General features: G+C 48.8%; 1 protein-coding gene across 1 annotated transcript in view; it reads left to right on the top strand.

The window, feature by feature from the left end:
- Window positions 1–16,484, top strand: part of LOC142008780 (caspase-14-like) — a 33,992-nt gene that overhangs the window by 11,809 nt on the left and 5,699 nt on the right. The window contains exons 4-5 of the mRNA XM_074986083.1: window positions 5,170–5,398; window positions 7,307–7,423. Of these exons, the coding sequence (XP_074842184.1) occupies window positions 5,170–5,398; window positions 7,307–7,423 (346 nt within the window). The remainder of the gene's footprint in view (window positions 1–5,169; window positions 5,399–7,306; window positions 7,424–16,484) is intronic.

Below are 16,484 nucleotides of genomic sequence, written 5' to 3'. Positions count from 1 at the left end.
CTCCATGGACTGTTTCACTGAGTTACTCCTGCCAGAGACCAAGTTGGACTTTACGGCCCTGGTGGAGGAACAGAAAGAGCAGTACTACAGGCTGCGCTAGATGCAGTGGATGCAGCCACCAGGGTCATGAGCTCAGATATAGCCATGAGAAGGGGAGCACGGCTACAAGTCTCGGGACTCTCGCATGAAGTGCAACAGTACATACAGGACCTCCCCTTTGAAGGCCCCTCCCTATTTTCAGAAAAGACTGATAGGAGGCTTCACAGCATGAAGGACTCAAGGGCCACCCTACACTCGCTGGGTCTATGTACACCGGTGACCCAGAGGAGACACTTTACCCCGAGACCCCAGTTCAGACAGTTCCCACAGCAACATCAGGATGGGAACAGGAGAAGGGGCCACCATACTAGGAGACGTCAGGGCCGCCAGAAACAGGATCAGAGCCACCAAAAACCTCCACTGGGGTCTAAATATCAGATTTGATGGGGCAGTCGGGAGACCCACAGTTCCAGCTCAGCACTTATTTTCATCCCACCTATCCCCATTCTACCATGCATGGTGCAGCATAACGTCGGACTAGTGGGTCCTCCGCACGGTAGAAAAGGGGTATGCTATCCAATTTTCTTCCTGCCCCCCCCCTTCCCACCCACCTCTCCCATCCTTCTTAAGGGACCCCCTCATGAGATGGCTCTCAGGCAGGAGGTAAAGGCCCTCCTACAAAAGGGGGCTATAGAGGAAGTTCCCCAGGAATTCCTGGGCCAGGGGTTTTATTCCCGTTATTTCTTAATTCCGAAAGCGAAAGGGGGATTACAGCCAATCTTGTGAAAAAGATAGTTTGGTATGATATCCCTGAGCATAATTATCCCAATGCTGGAACAAGGGACTGGTTTGCCACTCTCCACTTATAGGACGTGTGGTTTTCACATAGCAATCTATCTACCTCACAGGAGGTTCCTCTGGTTCATGCTAAGGAAGGACCATGACCAGTACACAGTCCTTCCGGTCGGCCTCTCCTCGGCCCCGAGAGTCTTTACCAAATGTATGTCAGCAGTGGCGGCCTTCCTACGCAGGCAGGGAGTGCACCTCTTCCCCTAGCTGGACAACTGGCTGATCCGAGGTCAGTCGCAGCAACAGGTGGTGCGACATGTGCAGCTGATACGACAGACAATTGACACACTAGGCCTCCTAGTGAACGAGGCAAAGTCCGTAGTAGCCCCAACTCAGGTCATGGAGTTTGTGGGTGCCCGACTAGATGCAGAGCAAGCCAGGGCCTTTCTGCCCCAGAGCAGGGTCCAAGCCGTAACCTCTTGCATCCAAGGCCTGATCAGGTTCCCAACCACAATGGCCAGGGGGTGCCTCAGACTGTTGGGGAACATGGCAGCATGCGCGTTCATAGTCCAGCACGCCATGTTGCGAATGCGCCCCTTCCAGCTGTGGCTCGCCTCAGTGTACAGACTTGTCAGGGATAATATAGACAAGTTAGTGACAGTGCCCCCACGAGTGTTAACGGCATTACACTGGTGATTAGAAGCCCAGTCGGTCTGCATGGGAGTCCCCTTCAGTCCCCCACATCCCTCCCTCTCTCTGGTCACGGATGCCTCAGACCTGGGCTGGGGAGCACACCCAGGGGACCGCCAGACTCAGGCCCTGTGGAGCAAGACCAATGCTTGGCTCCATATAAACGTGTGGGAGCTCAGAGCGGTTCGGCTGGCATGCAAGGTGTTTCAGAGCAAACTGAAGGGGCAGCGTGTCACGGTCAGCACAGAGAATACTACAGCAATGTACTATATAAACAAACGAGGGTGCACACTCATCGCCCCTGTATCTTGAGGCCCTCGTGCTCTGGGACTTCTGCATCCAGCACCAGATTCTCCTGAGGGCATTCTACCTGCCTGGGGCTCACAACTCCCTAGCAGACCATCTCCGCAGGTCCTCTGCTAGTGGGAGGCTGACAGCTGGGACTGCAGCCTTACTGTATAGAAAGTTTAGAGGTTCGGCGGAAGGGAAGTGCAGTGTGGGTTGGAAAGGTTAGACCCACTTCATCTTTCTTATCTGTAGGAGATCGCAGAGCTGGGTCTCACCCACCTCAGCAATGGCCCCTGCAGGGAAAGAGGAAGGCCTCTCTCTCGCCATCCTCAGTGGATTAACAGCTGGAGCTCTGCATAGGATGGAGTCCCTGTCTGGGTGCACAGGGGAGATTAGGTTTCACAATCCGTGGCCATGAATTTGGTGGGACCCTAAATGTATGCAAGACTCCCTGATGCTGGAAGTAGGTGGTAACACACGGAAGTACTGAGTTCAATTTGCCGGTGGCGGGGACATGCCCAGGTAGACCCTTTCGCCATCCATCTGAACACAAAGTGCAGGATGTTCTGCTCTTACCATAACTGAAGCCCAGGCTCTTGGGCAGACGCCTTCAGCGTTTGTTGTTTGGGACCCTCGCTTCACACCTTCCCACCGATACTGCTCATCCACCGAACACAGCTGAAAATTCAGTCAGACCGAGCATCAGTTATCCTGGTGGCCCCAGCTTGGGCCTGACAACACTAACCCAGAGGTGCTTCTGCTACGCCCGGATCTGCTGATGCAAGAGGAGGGGAGACTGCTGCATCCCAATCTCTAGGTTTTACGTCTCACAGCATGGAGGCTCCATGGCTGAGACCAATCGAGCTGGCCTACTCTGAACTGGTCAGGGAAGTATTGTTAAACAGCAGGAAGCCCTCCACGTGGGTAACGTATGTAGCCAAATGGAAGAGGTTTACTATATGGGCCACTTAAAAGGGAATTATCCCTGGGGGAGGCCCCAGTACCACACATCCTAGACAACTTGCCGGCCTTGAGCCCGACAGGGCTGTCACTATCCTCCCTGAAAGTGCACTTGGTAGCTATTTCGGCGTTTCACCTGGGGCCTGGGATGTCATCAGTCTTCTCAGACCCGGTGGTGAAAAGGTTCATGAAAGGGATGGAAAGGGTCAAACCGCAGGTTCAGGCCCCCTCTGCCAACATGGGACTTTAATTTGGCATTGTCTGAGCTTGTGGCTCCCCCATTTGAACCCCTCGCCACCTGTTCCATGTTATTCCTTAGCTACAAGACAGCATTCCTGGTGGCCATTACCTCAGCCAGAAGGGTGTCAGAGCCCAGGGCCCTGACAGCGGACCCACTTTATACAGTGTTCCACAAAGATAAGGTCAGACTGAGACCCCACCCAGCGTTTCTGCCTAAGGTGGTCTCCTTCTTCCACACTAACCAAGACATCACCTTACTGGTGTTCTATCCAAAGCCCCATGCCTCCCCTAGGGGGCAGAGCTTACACGCTTTGGATGTCCGGAGGGCACTGGCCTTCTATATGGACAGGACCAAACCCTTCTGGAAGTCGCAGCAGTTGTTTGTTGCAGTGGCAGACAGGATGAAGGGGCACCCAGTCTCCTCTCAGCGGATCTCCTCCTGTATAGTTGCCTGAATCAGAGAGTGCTACAAACTGGCAGGGGTTCCCCCTTCCCCATTCAGGGCTCACTCCACCAGGGCACAAGTGTCCTCTGCGGCATACTTGGCCAGGGTCCCTATCCAGGACATCTGCAGGGCGGCCACTTGGTCCTCCATTCACATGTTCTCAGCCCATTACACATTAACGCAGCATGCGTGAGAAGATGCTGCAGTAGGCAGGGCTGTCCTGCACTACTTCTGGGGCTCCGACCCCCCATCCTAGACACTGGCTTGCATTCACCCAAATTGGAGTGCAGATTAGTAATCCCTTGAAGAAGAAAAGGCAGTTACCTGTTCTGTAACTGGTGTTCTTCAAGACATGTTGCTTATGCCCATCCCAAAACCCTCCCGCCTTCCCCTCTGTCGGATTTGGGTCAGGCGGTGCGTATATGGGTGGCCATATGGGCGCCACTCCAGGGTGAGCTGCACTGATCTTACGGCTACCGGCTAAGGCAAAAGGCTTCCAGCAACTGGGCAGGCACGAGCGCACACCCCCAAATTGGAATGGACATGAGCAACACATCTCGAAGAACAGTTACAGAACAGGTAACTGTCTTTTGCAGAAAGTTACGGAATCTGACTTTTACAGATGACAAATGGGGGCCTAATTAAACAAGATTTGGGTTAACTGAAGTTCTTGAAGCTATGGATGTGATTGCCTAACAGTCTTATCTTCCCAGGCAAAGAGACAGCCTAATGGAGAAATGTTTAAAAATGTCAGCTCCCTGGCTGGCAGTAGAAATTCTCCAGATGAGCACCCCTCCTCCAATACCCCACAAATCCAAATGCATGGACTACTCAGTCTCCTGACCTGCAGATGTGTGGCTCTAGGCTGGTTGCAATAACCTCCTTGAATGATTATGGCTGTGGAAAATGACTGATTCTAGGTTTTACTTGAGACTGGCTGAGTCCCCAAAAAAGCCAGATATTTAGAAGGATACATAGAAGTGGTTTTCCTTCCCTTTTCACCTCATTATTGCTAGACCACTGTGCATTATTATTAGACCATGGGGCTTTTACCCTACCTTTTGATAGCCCTTTTGTGGAAAGGCTAATCTGTAGGCTTGCTGATACTTGTAAGGGAATAAGGCATAGGCAGTGTGTCCTAGTCACAGCTGAGCCCATGTCCACCAGGCAAGGATGGCCACCAGGCAGTGCTCAGTGAGATGGGGGACCAGAACAATTGTCAGAGCAAAGACTGATCATCAAGAGTCTGTCAGGCCAGGCTTAGAGACCAGAGATTTGGGCTGAGGGAATTAGGGGCCTTCATAGTCAGGCTGAAGTTAGAGATAGAAGATCAGGAAGTAGGATGCAGTCACAGTAGGTGAGGAATCTGCATGGTTACCCAAACAGGTCACACTCCAGGATTTAATAGCATACTTGGCCAATCAATGGATCACAGGGTGCTGTCATTCTGGACCTATATCAAAAGGCCATGTGGGAAGAGCTGCCATTATACAGCTTTTTATTTGCTGGTATTTATTTTTATTATAGTAGCATGTAGGCACTCCAGTCATGAACACTGTGTAATTAGTGACATTGCAAGGTGCAATAATGGCTTTAAAAATACTTTTTATGGTTAATTTGATCTTTTACCTTTTATTGTTATTTCAAAAGTTGATAAATAATCTTTCAGGAATTCATTATTTTGATCAGCACATCTAACACATGAGCATTTATTACAGGAAATATTGCCAGCAGTGGAAAAATTCCGCGATCAAATCAATCAATCTCACGATGAAATTAGCTGCTGCCTCATTGCTCTTATGAGCCATGGGAAGAGTAATGGCCTCATTGAGGGGAAAGATGGTGGCACAGTTGATCTGAATAATATATTTGCATTATTCAACAATAAAGAATGCCTAAAGCTCCAAAAAAAGCCTAAAATCTTTATCATTCAGGCCTGCAGAGGAGGTGAGTAGAACATTAAATGTGTGACTATACTATGTACAGGTTGAACCTCTCTCCTCCAACAACATCTGTAATCCAGCAGGATTATAGTTTGCTGGATGACCACTTGTGGGTGTGGCCAAATTTCCTATGGTTCCATAGTTTGTTTGCAGCCACTAGTCCTGGCTCTTTGGGTTCTGTGCTGTTATTTAGCTGTAATTCACCCCAAACATCATCTAGGAGCCCAGTAAGCAGTGGAAGTGTTGGTAATGCTGTTAGACAATATTGACCTTCGGTCATCCAGCAAGTTCTCTTTGGGCATCGGTCGGGTCTCAAGGGTGCCAGATGGAAGATTCAGCCTTTGTTATTATGTCTAGCCCAGTGTTCTCAGCAATTCTCTGTATCAGTGTTCCCTGTAAGCCATGTGCTTGTGCAGCTACTCAGGAGATTCAGATGTCATGCAGCTGGTGAGCAAAGCATTCACAGCGAGGTTTTCTTTCTACTGGTGGTTCACATTTGCACATGCCCCCATGCACATTTAAAATTTATTCTACATATGGATGAGCAAAGTCTGCACATGAATGGAAAGGATTAGTGGGGAACATTGCTCTGTACTGTTGTACTGGAAGCCTGGATTCAGCTCCAGTTCTGGTATCTCAATCTCAAAGCAGGTAGTGCTGAGAGTACCACAGGGACCATATGTTCAACTCAGAGGAGACAGCAATAATTTTTGTTGCTGCACAGACACACCCTGACCATTAAAGCTGTGGTGTCCAACATGCTAGCTATATGTGGCTGTTTGGCCAGCTCTGTGTGGCTAGTTGGCTTGAACTATAATATTTTCAGAATAATGTATCTAGTTCTCTGTAGCAGTAGCCACTATAGTAACTGTTGCTTCAGAACTGATTAGGACACCACGGAGTCAAAGACTCCCTTTTACAAAGTCCCAAAAGGAATCTAATCCTGCCCTCCTAACCCAGCAGAATGGTGGGGGTGATGGAGGCAGGCCTCAAAGTTAGCAAATCTTATGTGGTAGAAAATGGCATGAGCTTCAGGTCTCTGACTAGGAAACTGAAGACGACAAACCCTTTGCCCTGGGAAAAGGTACATGAGGCCTGACTTTGACTAGTGCCTGTCTTACTGGACAATTTCTTGACTTAACAGTTTGCCCCAAAGTGTCCCCAAAGAGATTGAGTACAAATCTGCTCCATCTTCATAAAAGGATCAGCACAAGTGTACAACTGATTTATTTTTTCGGTCCATTGAATAGTCCCAAGAAGACCCCTTTCCCTGATGAAGTGCTGGTGGGGATTTGCAATTTACAGGACAAAATTGTACTTGTGAAATATTGTTTCTCCATTGATAAAGAATCAGAAATAAAGCACTGCCACTTTTACCTGGGGGCTTGTGTTCCTGGCTTATTTAAAAATAAATAGATAAAAAGGGAAGGGGGAATCAAAAGGAATTAGGGTTCCAGTGGGCTGACAGGCTCATATGGTCTTCATAGGTTCACACAGGCACCTGAAAATTTGAATAGTTAGCTGAAGCTTATTCTAATCATCTGACCCTCATAGATCTCCAAAATGGAGATAAAAAGCGTCCAATAACAGACTTTTTCAAGGCATTTTGTGGGACAGTGGGAAAGACTCAACCAAAACTTGAATATTTCCTAGATCTGCATGACTTCAGGTTTGCAAACCTGAGCTGTTGTCATCTACACAGCTTTAGTCACTGTTGTCCCATGGCCACTCTGTCCCACATCAAGGCTTCATCTTCCTCCCAGATGTTGAGACTGTGTAGTAGAGCTGGTTGGAAAAAAATCAGTCCATACATAATCATTACAATATTTTTAAACAAAAGGTACTTTGCTCAAAAAATTCCTCGACTTCGTTATCTGATAGTCCAGCTAATGTTTGTGTTCCATTAAAACAGGAAATGTAGACCATGGAGTTGAACAAAAAGACCATAAATCTGAGAAAGCTGATGATACTTATGACTTGAGGCTGCCAACAACTGTTGATTATTATATCATATATTCTTCTCAAAAAGGTAAGAGATTTTTACAGAGATTAAATTAATATCCCCAGGTCACAAAGGAAAGCCTGGGGTAGAGCTAGAATCTCTCTACTCCAACTACAAAGCTTTCTGTATGATAAGCTTTGGGGTCTTTAAGTTATATTTCATAGTAAGAGATTTATGCTCAGGAAAAAATAATATTTTTGTGGGGCTGATATCCAAGCAGGATACAGTTGAACAGTGTGAACTCAAACCTGTAACCAAGAGAAATGGACATGACCATCAGAACTCAGTCACCCTGACAGAGAAAATCAGTGATTTGAAATGTTGGACTTGGAGCCAAAGAAGTGGGGAGACCTTGCCTGAGCTAGAAAGGGGATGTTGTTGGAACAAGGGGGGCAACCGTCATTGCATGGGGAACAGAGACTTCTCCAAAATGATGAAATTGGGTCTTGTGAAAATGTTGATATAACCCCGCCCCCCGATAATAATGATAAACTCTTAACAGCTGGGAGGTGATCTGGAAAAAGGGCCTGAAGAGCAGGCCATGGAGCAGAGATTCTCCCAATAAATATTTGTATGGCCCCAGAGTGTAGATACCAATGCTTGCTGGTAGCTGCAATGATAGTTAATCCCAAAATATTTCAGAAAATAAATATGCTCATATACCCATCCAGATCAGCATAACTTATTTATGTAGGGCTGGTTCTTCGTTTTTGCTTTTGTGAACAAGTGGTATTAATGAATACAGTAAGGTCTCAACATTTGCGAGGGTTTCATGTTCAGAACCCACACGAATGTTGATTTTTCTCAAATGGTGGGGGGAGGGGAGGGGGCTTGAGCCCCGGGGAAGCAGCAGCCATTAGCAGCCGCATATGAATAATTGAATTTGCAAACATTAAGTTCACAAATGTGGGGACTTTATAGAAGTATCACTTTTCCCAGACTGCCCAGGACAAATTAAGCCCCAGATGGGGGTGGGGGAGGCAACAGGGGCCAGAGGAAATGCAGGGGATGGATGTGGGACCAGAGGCAATATGGGGTATGAATGCTGGGGGCCCACTACCAGGCTCCCAATGTCATGCCACTCTTCCTGTCTCCCAGGATGGTTCAGGACATTGCATCCAACAGTAAGCACGTGTGATGTCCCCTTCCCCTGACATCACAGCTCAATAGGCTGTCACCACATTTAAGAAATATTGTCCTAGCCTACAGGGACCAAGAGATCTGTGAGACAGTAGGGAGAGGTAGTGTCAAGTTGTCCAGACAAAAGTGGGGGCAGGGTCAGTTTATGAACCTTAATTTAAAAAGTTATGAGACTTCCTTTAAGCTTTTTCTCTAGCATTAAAGACTTTCTATATGTGACAGTTATACTGGTCTAAGGCATGAATTTAAATCAACAGAGTACTGCTGGCATAATACCATGTATGAGCATTTCTTCAACCACGTGCTCATGTTGATTCCATTCTAAGTGTGTGTGCCCATGTACACAGTGGTCAGACTTTTTTGCATTAGTAGTAACTGTAGGATTGGCTGTGATGCCCCATTGAGTGCTACGCATGTGTTCATGTATCAGATGCTACGAGCTCTACACTCTGGCTACATCTACACTAGAAGTATCTGTTAACGGAAGTTACTGTTAGTTTTTTCCCGACAAAACCTCTGTTGACCGATGGCATCTGTGGTCATGCACAGGCAGCTGACCTAGAAGGGCTTGCTGGCCATGCAACCCCTGTCTGCAGGCTTACGGGTCCCATCTGTTGACAGAGCGGCCTGGCTGTGTGGATGCACTCTGTCAACGGAGCAGATTACTTTTTCCAAGCCACCTGGGGGATAGATGACTGGGGGTGGCGGGGAGGCTGCCTGCAGCTGCCTGGGCCGCCTGTCAATGCAGCCAGGTGGACCAGGAGCTCGACCTAGTAGCATTCCCACTCCCATGCACCCCTCCCGCACTCATAGGCCCACCAGACCTTCTCACCCTACACCCACTGCTTGAGCAGCTCATTTTGCCATCGCATGGTGGCTCTATATGCCCCTAAGGTCTTGTTCTCACCCCTATAGAAGGCCCGAGAGGTGCATGGCTGTCCCCAGGCTGGTGGCATGGGCAGCCCCTCAAGGGGATGCTCTGAGGCTGGCAGACACTGGTCCAGGCACGTTGCTGGCTGAGTCTGGTGAGCTGTGGGATGGGCTGGCATGGACTTCTGATGGTGTAGCTGTAGGGAGAAGGGGGTGGGTCCCTCCTGTCACATGGCCCCCAAGGGCACACTCCTCCACTTACCATGACCAGTGGCCCCTGCCTCTAGGATGTGTGGGACCTGCATGACATTGTGTGCCCTGACACACAGGAACACAGCAAACCTCCCCACACCCTGGGCCAGTGGGCTGAGGAGTGTCTGACTGCTGGAGGTTCCAGCATAGGTGGCAAGGAGGCAGGGCAAACAATGGCCCTTTCCTCCTCCTCCTCCTCCTGCCTCCCCCCCATATGTGGGGCTTGGGACACTGTCAACTGGTGAGGGTGCAGCCAACCTGCACCCACCCACCATGTGTCCTCCTGCTCCGCCCCAGGTGTGTGCCTGTGCGGTACTCACCTGATGCCCCAAGCAGGTCTTGGGCTGCCCTGGAGGGTGCCCTGCTGGAGAGGCTGGACTCAGGACAATTACCAGTGGTCACCCAGTTCAGTTGTCCAAATCCCCCTTGCCAGTGGGCACCTGCTTGGACTCTGAATCTGGCTCCTGCTTGCTCTGGGATTGGGGGTGGGGGGTGTCTCCCTCGCTGGTGTCCAGCATTCCCTCACAGGGAAGCCATCGTCACCTACCAGGAGATGGTGGAGCGTCTCATAGAAAGGTCACGATACTGTGGCTGCTCCCTGACCACCGCCTCGCGTCCCGAGTCGTCCTATAACCCTGGCAGAACTCTTTAACCTTTACCCGCACTTGTTCCAAAGTGCAGGCAGGGTGGCCATTCTTTTCCAGATCTTCGGTTGTGTGGGCATAGCCTGCTGCATTGTGCTGCCTAGCTGCAGTGTCCAGCAGCAGAGCCTTGTTGCCCCACAGGGCCAACAGGTCTTTTAATTCTGGAACAGGGCTTCCTGGGCTGTCTGTGCCTTTTAAGGGTCACCATAGGCACAGACCATAGAGCCCTGTTTCTGTGACAGAGGGTGACTCTTGGCTCCAGCTGGCTGGCATCATGGAGGACCTCTTTCCGTCAACAGAGGGTGTCTGGAGCATCCACACTGCACTTTTGTCACCAGAACTCTGTTGACAGAAGCTTTAGTCTTCGAAGCAGAGAGGGGTAACGCTGTGGAGGCAAACACTGTGTTTTGACATGCCTTTCTTGACAAAACACTTTATGTGTAGAGACGTTCCTTGAGCTTTGCTGGCAAAGGCTACTTTTATCAACACAACGGTAGTGTAGACATGGCCTCTCAGTTACTACTTCTTGCCCTTAACTGCTGGAGTGCTTTGTCTTGCCTATTGAAAGAACATTAGCAGTTCTTCATAGTCCTTTGTTTTAACTAATCTGTTTATAGCTAATAGGGGCTAGTCTTTGCCTTTTGCAGAAGGTGGCATTCCTGGGCGTGATGACTTTGGCCCACTAAGTCTAGGAAATTCACATGTTCTCCTCAGAGCCACCTTATTAAGTCTTCTACAAGGACTTTACTCCAGCTCATACTGCTCTCAGCTTTTCTGCTCAGTGGGGGGGGGTCTACCCATTTCATTCAAGCCAGGGCATTTATTTATCTGTCTTATTTCCAAAGCTGAGTAAGTCAGAGAAGCATAGACAACATGCTTGGGTATTAGGAGGGCGCTAGGTCTCATCTGTCCATATATTTAGAGCCCATTGTGTACTCAGGACACTGCCAGCTTTGGAGAGCAATAATGCAAGCTGCATCTAATGCACAATTTTAAATAAATAAATAAATAAATAAATAAATAAAAAGGTTTGCTGAAATGTGTGCTCATGTGGGGGGAAGGATGTGTATGCAGTGCTGGTAGTGTTTTTCAGAGAGTTGGGTGCTTTTGCAAAATCCCGCTAGGTTTTTGTCATCTTCTTCATGCATATAAAAATCTAGCTCATAATTAAGAAACCAAATAAGTGGCTCTAAGAATGCAGAGGAGGAACCAGAAACAAATAGGAATTTCTCAGTCCTACCTGTAAAAATTTGATTGATCTAGCTAACAGGTAGGTCAGACTACTGTCAATATTCAGGACTTTGTAAATTCATTGTAAATAAAATTGTGTCAGGGTCAGCCAGAGGGCTCCTGCTGAGTGGGAGAAAGGCAGCCCAAAAGTGGGGAAACACCTGCTAAATAGAAGCAGAGGGCAGCAGGGAAATTGGAAGCAGCTGGGATGGAGCTGGCTCAGGCAGACTAGGGCCTTTAAAAGACCTCCACATTTGGAAGGTGGAGGGGAGAGTGTGGAGAAAGGTATAGGAAAGACAGCAAGAGAGCAAAAGTTCGAGAGTGAGTCATACCAACTACAGTTCAGAAACAGCAGGGGAGGGAGTCCCGGTAGGAGTGGCTGGGCTTTCTACCACAGAAACTTGGTGCAAGCCCCAACCCCTGGGGAAAAGGGGTGAGAGACTGGCCCAAGCAGTGGTTTGGAAGAGAGGGGTCCTTACCATGTGGTACCAGGGGTGGGTTTCTGCTGTGAGACCTCACAGTGACCCTAAAACTGGTTAACTTGACCCCTCTTATTGGAGAAGGGCAGCTGGAGGGTGGGCTGAGGGCGCTGGTGGAGGTCACAGCTGCCCAGCAAGAGGCTAGCGGGGTGCAGGTGGCTGCCCAGCAAGTGTCAATGTGGCTCCAGCAGGAAACTAACTAGCTGCTGCTGAGCCAGGCAGCTTGGGGGTGAGCTACCCTGCAGGAGGTGGTAAATCAGCTGAAGGCCATGGCTGTCCAGAGGGGGAGTTAAGACTGGATCTGGACATTATGTGCTAGTTGTTACTTACAGGTGACAGCCAGGGACAATGACGTGGAGACCTATCTTTTGGCCTTTGAAAGGATGACCTTGCAGTAGGCCTGGCTCCAAGCCCAGTGGTCTAGAGTTTTAGCCCCTTTCCTGAGTGGGGAGGCCCAGAAGGATATTTCAACATCACAGAGGGAGCAGCTTCCATTTACTCCCAGTTGAAGGTGGTATTTCTGACAGGCAGGGTTCACGACAACAGTGAGAGCCCAAAAGATGGGAATATCAGAAAGACTGACATACACACCCCAACCCAATTATTTGACCTGATCAGTCTGGCCTGGAAATGGTTGCAGCCTGAGATCCACGGTCCAGAGAAGATCAAAATTGTTGCCCTCCAAAGGTATACAGTGGTTACCATCAGACCTGCGGGAGTAGGTTGGGCAGAATTGACCCTTCTATGTTCGATGATTTAGTAGCCCTCATGGAGAGGTGGTTGAATGTCAGTGAACTTTCCTGACTCACTGGGGAGGCAGTGCACTGGAACAAGAGGCCCACCCCCACTCCAAGAGTCCCTGCTCCCAAAGCCCCAGACCAAGCATGGACAGAGAGAAGGGAAGCAGAGGAGCAACTGGGGGGAAGGGACTTGGAGGCTGCGGTAGAGAAGGCCAGGGGGCAAGTCCCAACAGCCCAAAGAAAAGTGGGGTGCCCCAAACAATAGGTGTTACGCCTGTGGGAAAATAAAGCATATAGCAGTGCAGTGCTCTAATAGAGAAGAGGCCATGCAATGTGACCTAGGGTACCTGCACATTGGCCCCCCATCTGTATACCTAGCTAGTGAAAATGAATGGAGTAGAAACAACTCTGTTGGTGAACTTGAGGAGCATAATTATGTTGGTTTTGGGGAGCCAGTGGGGCAGGGCCAGGTGACCTAAGCCAAGCGCCCTGGGTTTTCTTGTGTGCATGGGATCTTAATTCCCCCACCTTCTCTGTGAAAATAGAGGTTCAAGAACTGTCACACATGTAATTGTGTGGGTGGTCCTGAAGCTTCCCTATCCAGTTGTCATAGGATGATGCTTCCCCAGATCTAACAACCTGCTACCATGAGACTAAGCAGGAGAAGTTAGCGCTCTCGTGATTTTTCCGTGAGTTTTCCCAGGACCTGCTCTCTTTGCTAGGGCAACCACAGAAGATGAGGCGGGAGAGAAGGGTCACTAAGAGGTTGCGAACAAGGATCTTGGCTCAAAATCCGAAGCAGGTGCTTGCAGGGTGGGAAACCCACCCAACTGTCAGGAGAGAAACACTATAAGTACATGAGCCATGGGCGGCAGGTCTCAGCTCGTCAAGGAAGGGAATTAAGGTAGGTCCCCTTGAGCTTGGACTTGTTGGCCCCTCCTGGGAAGCTTTTGGACAGGATCAATCCAATGACCCAGTTTATCAAAATGTCTGTAAGGATGTGGTTGAAGTTTATGGCGTCTCCATGGAGGGAAGGAGCAGGGGTACTGGGCCTTGCTCTATAATTAAGGGGGATCTGCTGTATAGAGTAGCTCATATACAGGACCAAGAGGTGGAACAACTTTTGGTAGCTGAAAAGCACTGGAGGATGGTACTGGAGTTAGATCAGTCATTTTTTTGCAGGGCATCTGGGGGTAGATAAGACCGCAGACTGCATCCTTTGGAGGTTCTTTTGGCCAGGGATCTACATGGACATCCAGAGATATTGTGCTTCCTGCCCTGAATTCCAGTTCCATGGGCCCCAACCACACCAGAGGGCGCAATTGGTACCCCTACCAATCATCAAAGTCCCCTGTGAGAGCATTGCTGTGGACAAGATTAAGCTGCCAGAAGTCTGTGTGGGGCCATCAGAGCATAATAGTTGTTTTGGAGTATGCCACCCAATACCCAGAAGCAATGCCCCTACTCAATAACTTGTCCAAAACAATAGTGAGGGAGCTAATCCAAATTTTTTCTAGGGTAGGGATACCAAAAGAAATCCTAATGATTCAAGGGACACCCTTTGTATCCAAACTCATGAAGAACTTATGTACCCTGCTCTGCCTGCGTGCCCTGAGGACATCAGTCATCCCCAAACCAATGGCCTCATTGAGCAGTTTAACGGGACTCTGAAAAATATGATAAGAAAAGTGGTAAAGTGGGATGGCAAAGACTGGGACACACTGCTGTTATACCTCATGTTTGCCTTAAGGGAAGTCCCCTCAAGCTTCTACTGGGTTCTCCCTGATTGCGCTCTTGTATGGGAGTAATCCCTGGGGTATTCTGGACCTTGCCAAAGAGGCATGGGAGGAGCAGCCCAACCGAGGGAGGAACGTCATTGATCATGTGCTCCAGATGAGAGGCAAGTATCGGAGGGGTAGCTGTGTTAGTCTGGATCTGTAACAGCAACAAAGGGTCCTGTGGCACCTTATAGACTAACAGAAAAGTTTTGAGCATGAGCTTTCGTGAGCACAGACTCACTTCATCAGATGCTGGTCATGGAAATCTGCAGGGCCAGGTATAAATACGCCAGAGCAAGGCTGGGGATAACAAGGTTAGCTCAGTCAGGAAGGGTGAGGCTTACTACCAGCAGTTGATCTGGAGGTGTGAACACCTAGGGATGAGAGACAGGATAGCCAGAGTCCACCCCCATGATGTGGAAACATTTAGAGAAGGCACAGGAGGCCCAACAGGCCTATTACAACCATCAAGCAACATCCTAGAAGTTCCAAGTGAGAGAATGAGTGATGGTATTGGTGCCAATGTCTGAGAATACACTCCTGGTCAGGTGGCAGGGGCTATATGAAGTGATAGAAACTGTTATTGAGGTGGACTACGAGGTTGCCTGCCTAACCAATAGAAGCCAGAGCAAATATGTTGTCAACTTGTTGGAACCTTAGCAAGGGAGAAAAGTGCAATTGGTTGCTCTGGGAGCACAATTCCAAGAGGAGAACCCACAAAGACAGGTGGGGATATCCCCTGAACTAACCCTGGACCTATGGGGAGAAGTGACTGACATGACTGAGAGAAATTAGATGTTTCTGGAAGAGCCCAGGAGAACTGAGGTTTACCACGACATCATCACCGATGCAGAAGTGAAGGTGAATGTTAAGCCCTACCGAATACCTGAGGCAAAGCAAGAGGAGATCTGAGCCGAGCTTAAGAAAATGCTGGAACTTAGTGACATTGAGGAATCACACAGCCAGTGGTTCAGTCCTATTGTGTTGATGCCCAAGCCCAGTGGAAACCTACTGTTTTGCAACATTTTTGTAGCAATCATTAGAGGTTTCAGTTTAGAGCTTCGGACTCTATAGCTATGGCTACTCTAGAATTGTGTGTTGACAGATGTTTCTGTTGGAAGAGAGTTTCCAACAAAACATCTGTTGACAGAGTGCGGCCATATGCTAAAGCGGATCTGCACTAGCCATCCAGAAGCACAGCAGGCAGGGCTGCCTGGTGTCCTGTAAGCCCTGTCTGTCGACAGAAGGCCCCCACAGCATCCACACAGGATTTTTGTTGACAACTTGTTGATGAAAGTGCTTTTTCTCATCTGGGAGAGGCAGAAGCATGTCAGCAGAAGTGCCAGGTTTTGTTGACAAAGCGCACATTGTGTGTGGATGTGCGACAAGTTTTGTCAAAAAAACTTGATAGTGTAGCCATAGCCAAATTATCTGACATACCTGAAAATTAAAGTGAAAAACTTAAGTATTTCTTCTCAAAAAACTAAGATGGAAGGTTTGGGTGTTCAGTTCTCAGACTTAGCAATTTTTATGATCTCTGGCCTTAACTTCACTGTTGGCTTAAAATGGGCTCAAGATCACACATCCACCTAGCAAGGTAGCTACTGCCTCCTGACCTACAGGGAGGACCGCAAGATAGCTGTTGCTGCTGCCCTGAGGTAAACAAACGTAAACACGTGCCTTGACTAGTCATGCTTTTTGAATGAATAGTACTGCAATTCTAGTTGCAGCTGATTTTTTTGTCAGGAGGGCTGGGCCAACCCTGAGTAACGCTATGACTGTGTGTGTCGGGACAGTTTGCAATGCTTATAGCAGACAGCTAAGTCCAACCAACCCTCCAGGACAGGAGGTGCAGGAGCTGCCATCGCTACATGGCCATTTCTACGCGTGCCACTTAATAAACTGCCCAAAATATGCTAATGAGGCACGGATGTAAATTCCTGGTGCCTCATTAG

This window comes from Carettochelys insculpta, chromosome 2 (assembly GCF_033958435.1).
Source record: "Carettochelys insculpta isolate YL-2023 chromosome 2, ASM3395843v1, whole genome shotgun sequence".
In the NCBI taxonomy this organism is placed as follows: domain Eukaryota; kingdom Metazoa; phylum Chordata; order Testudines; family Carettochelyidae; genus Carettochelys; species Carettochelys insculpta.
The sequence above is the reverse complement of the archived record's forward strand: the minus strand, read 5'-3'. Positions and strand labels throughout refer to the sequence as shown.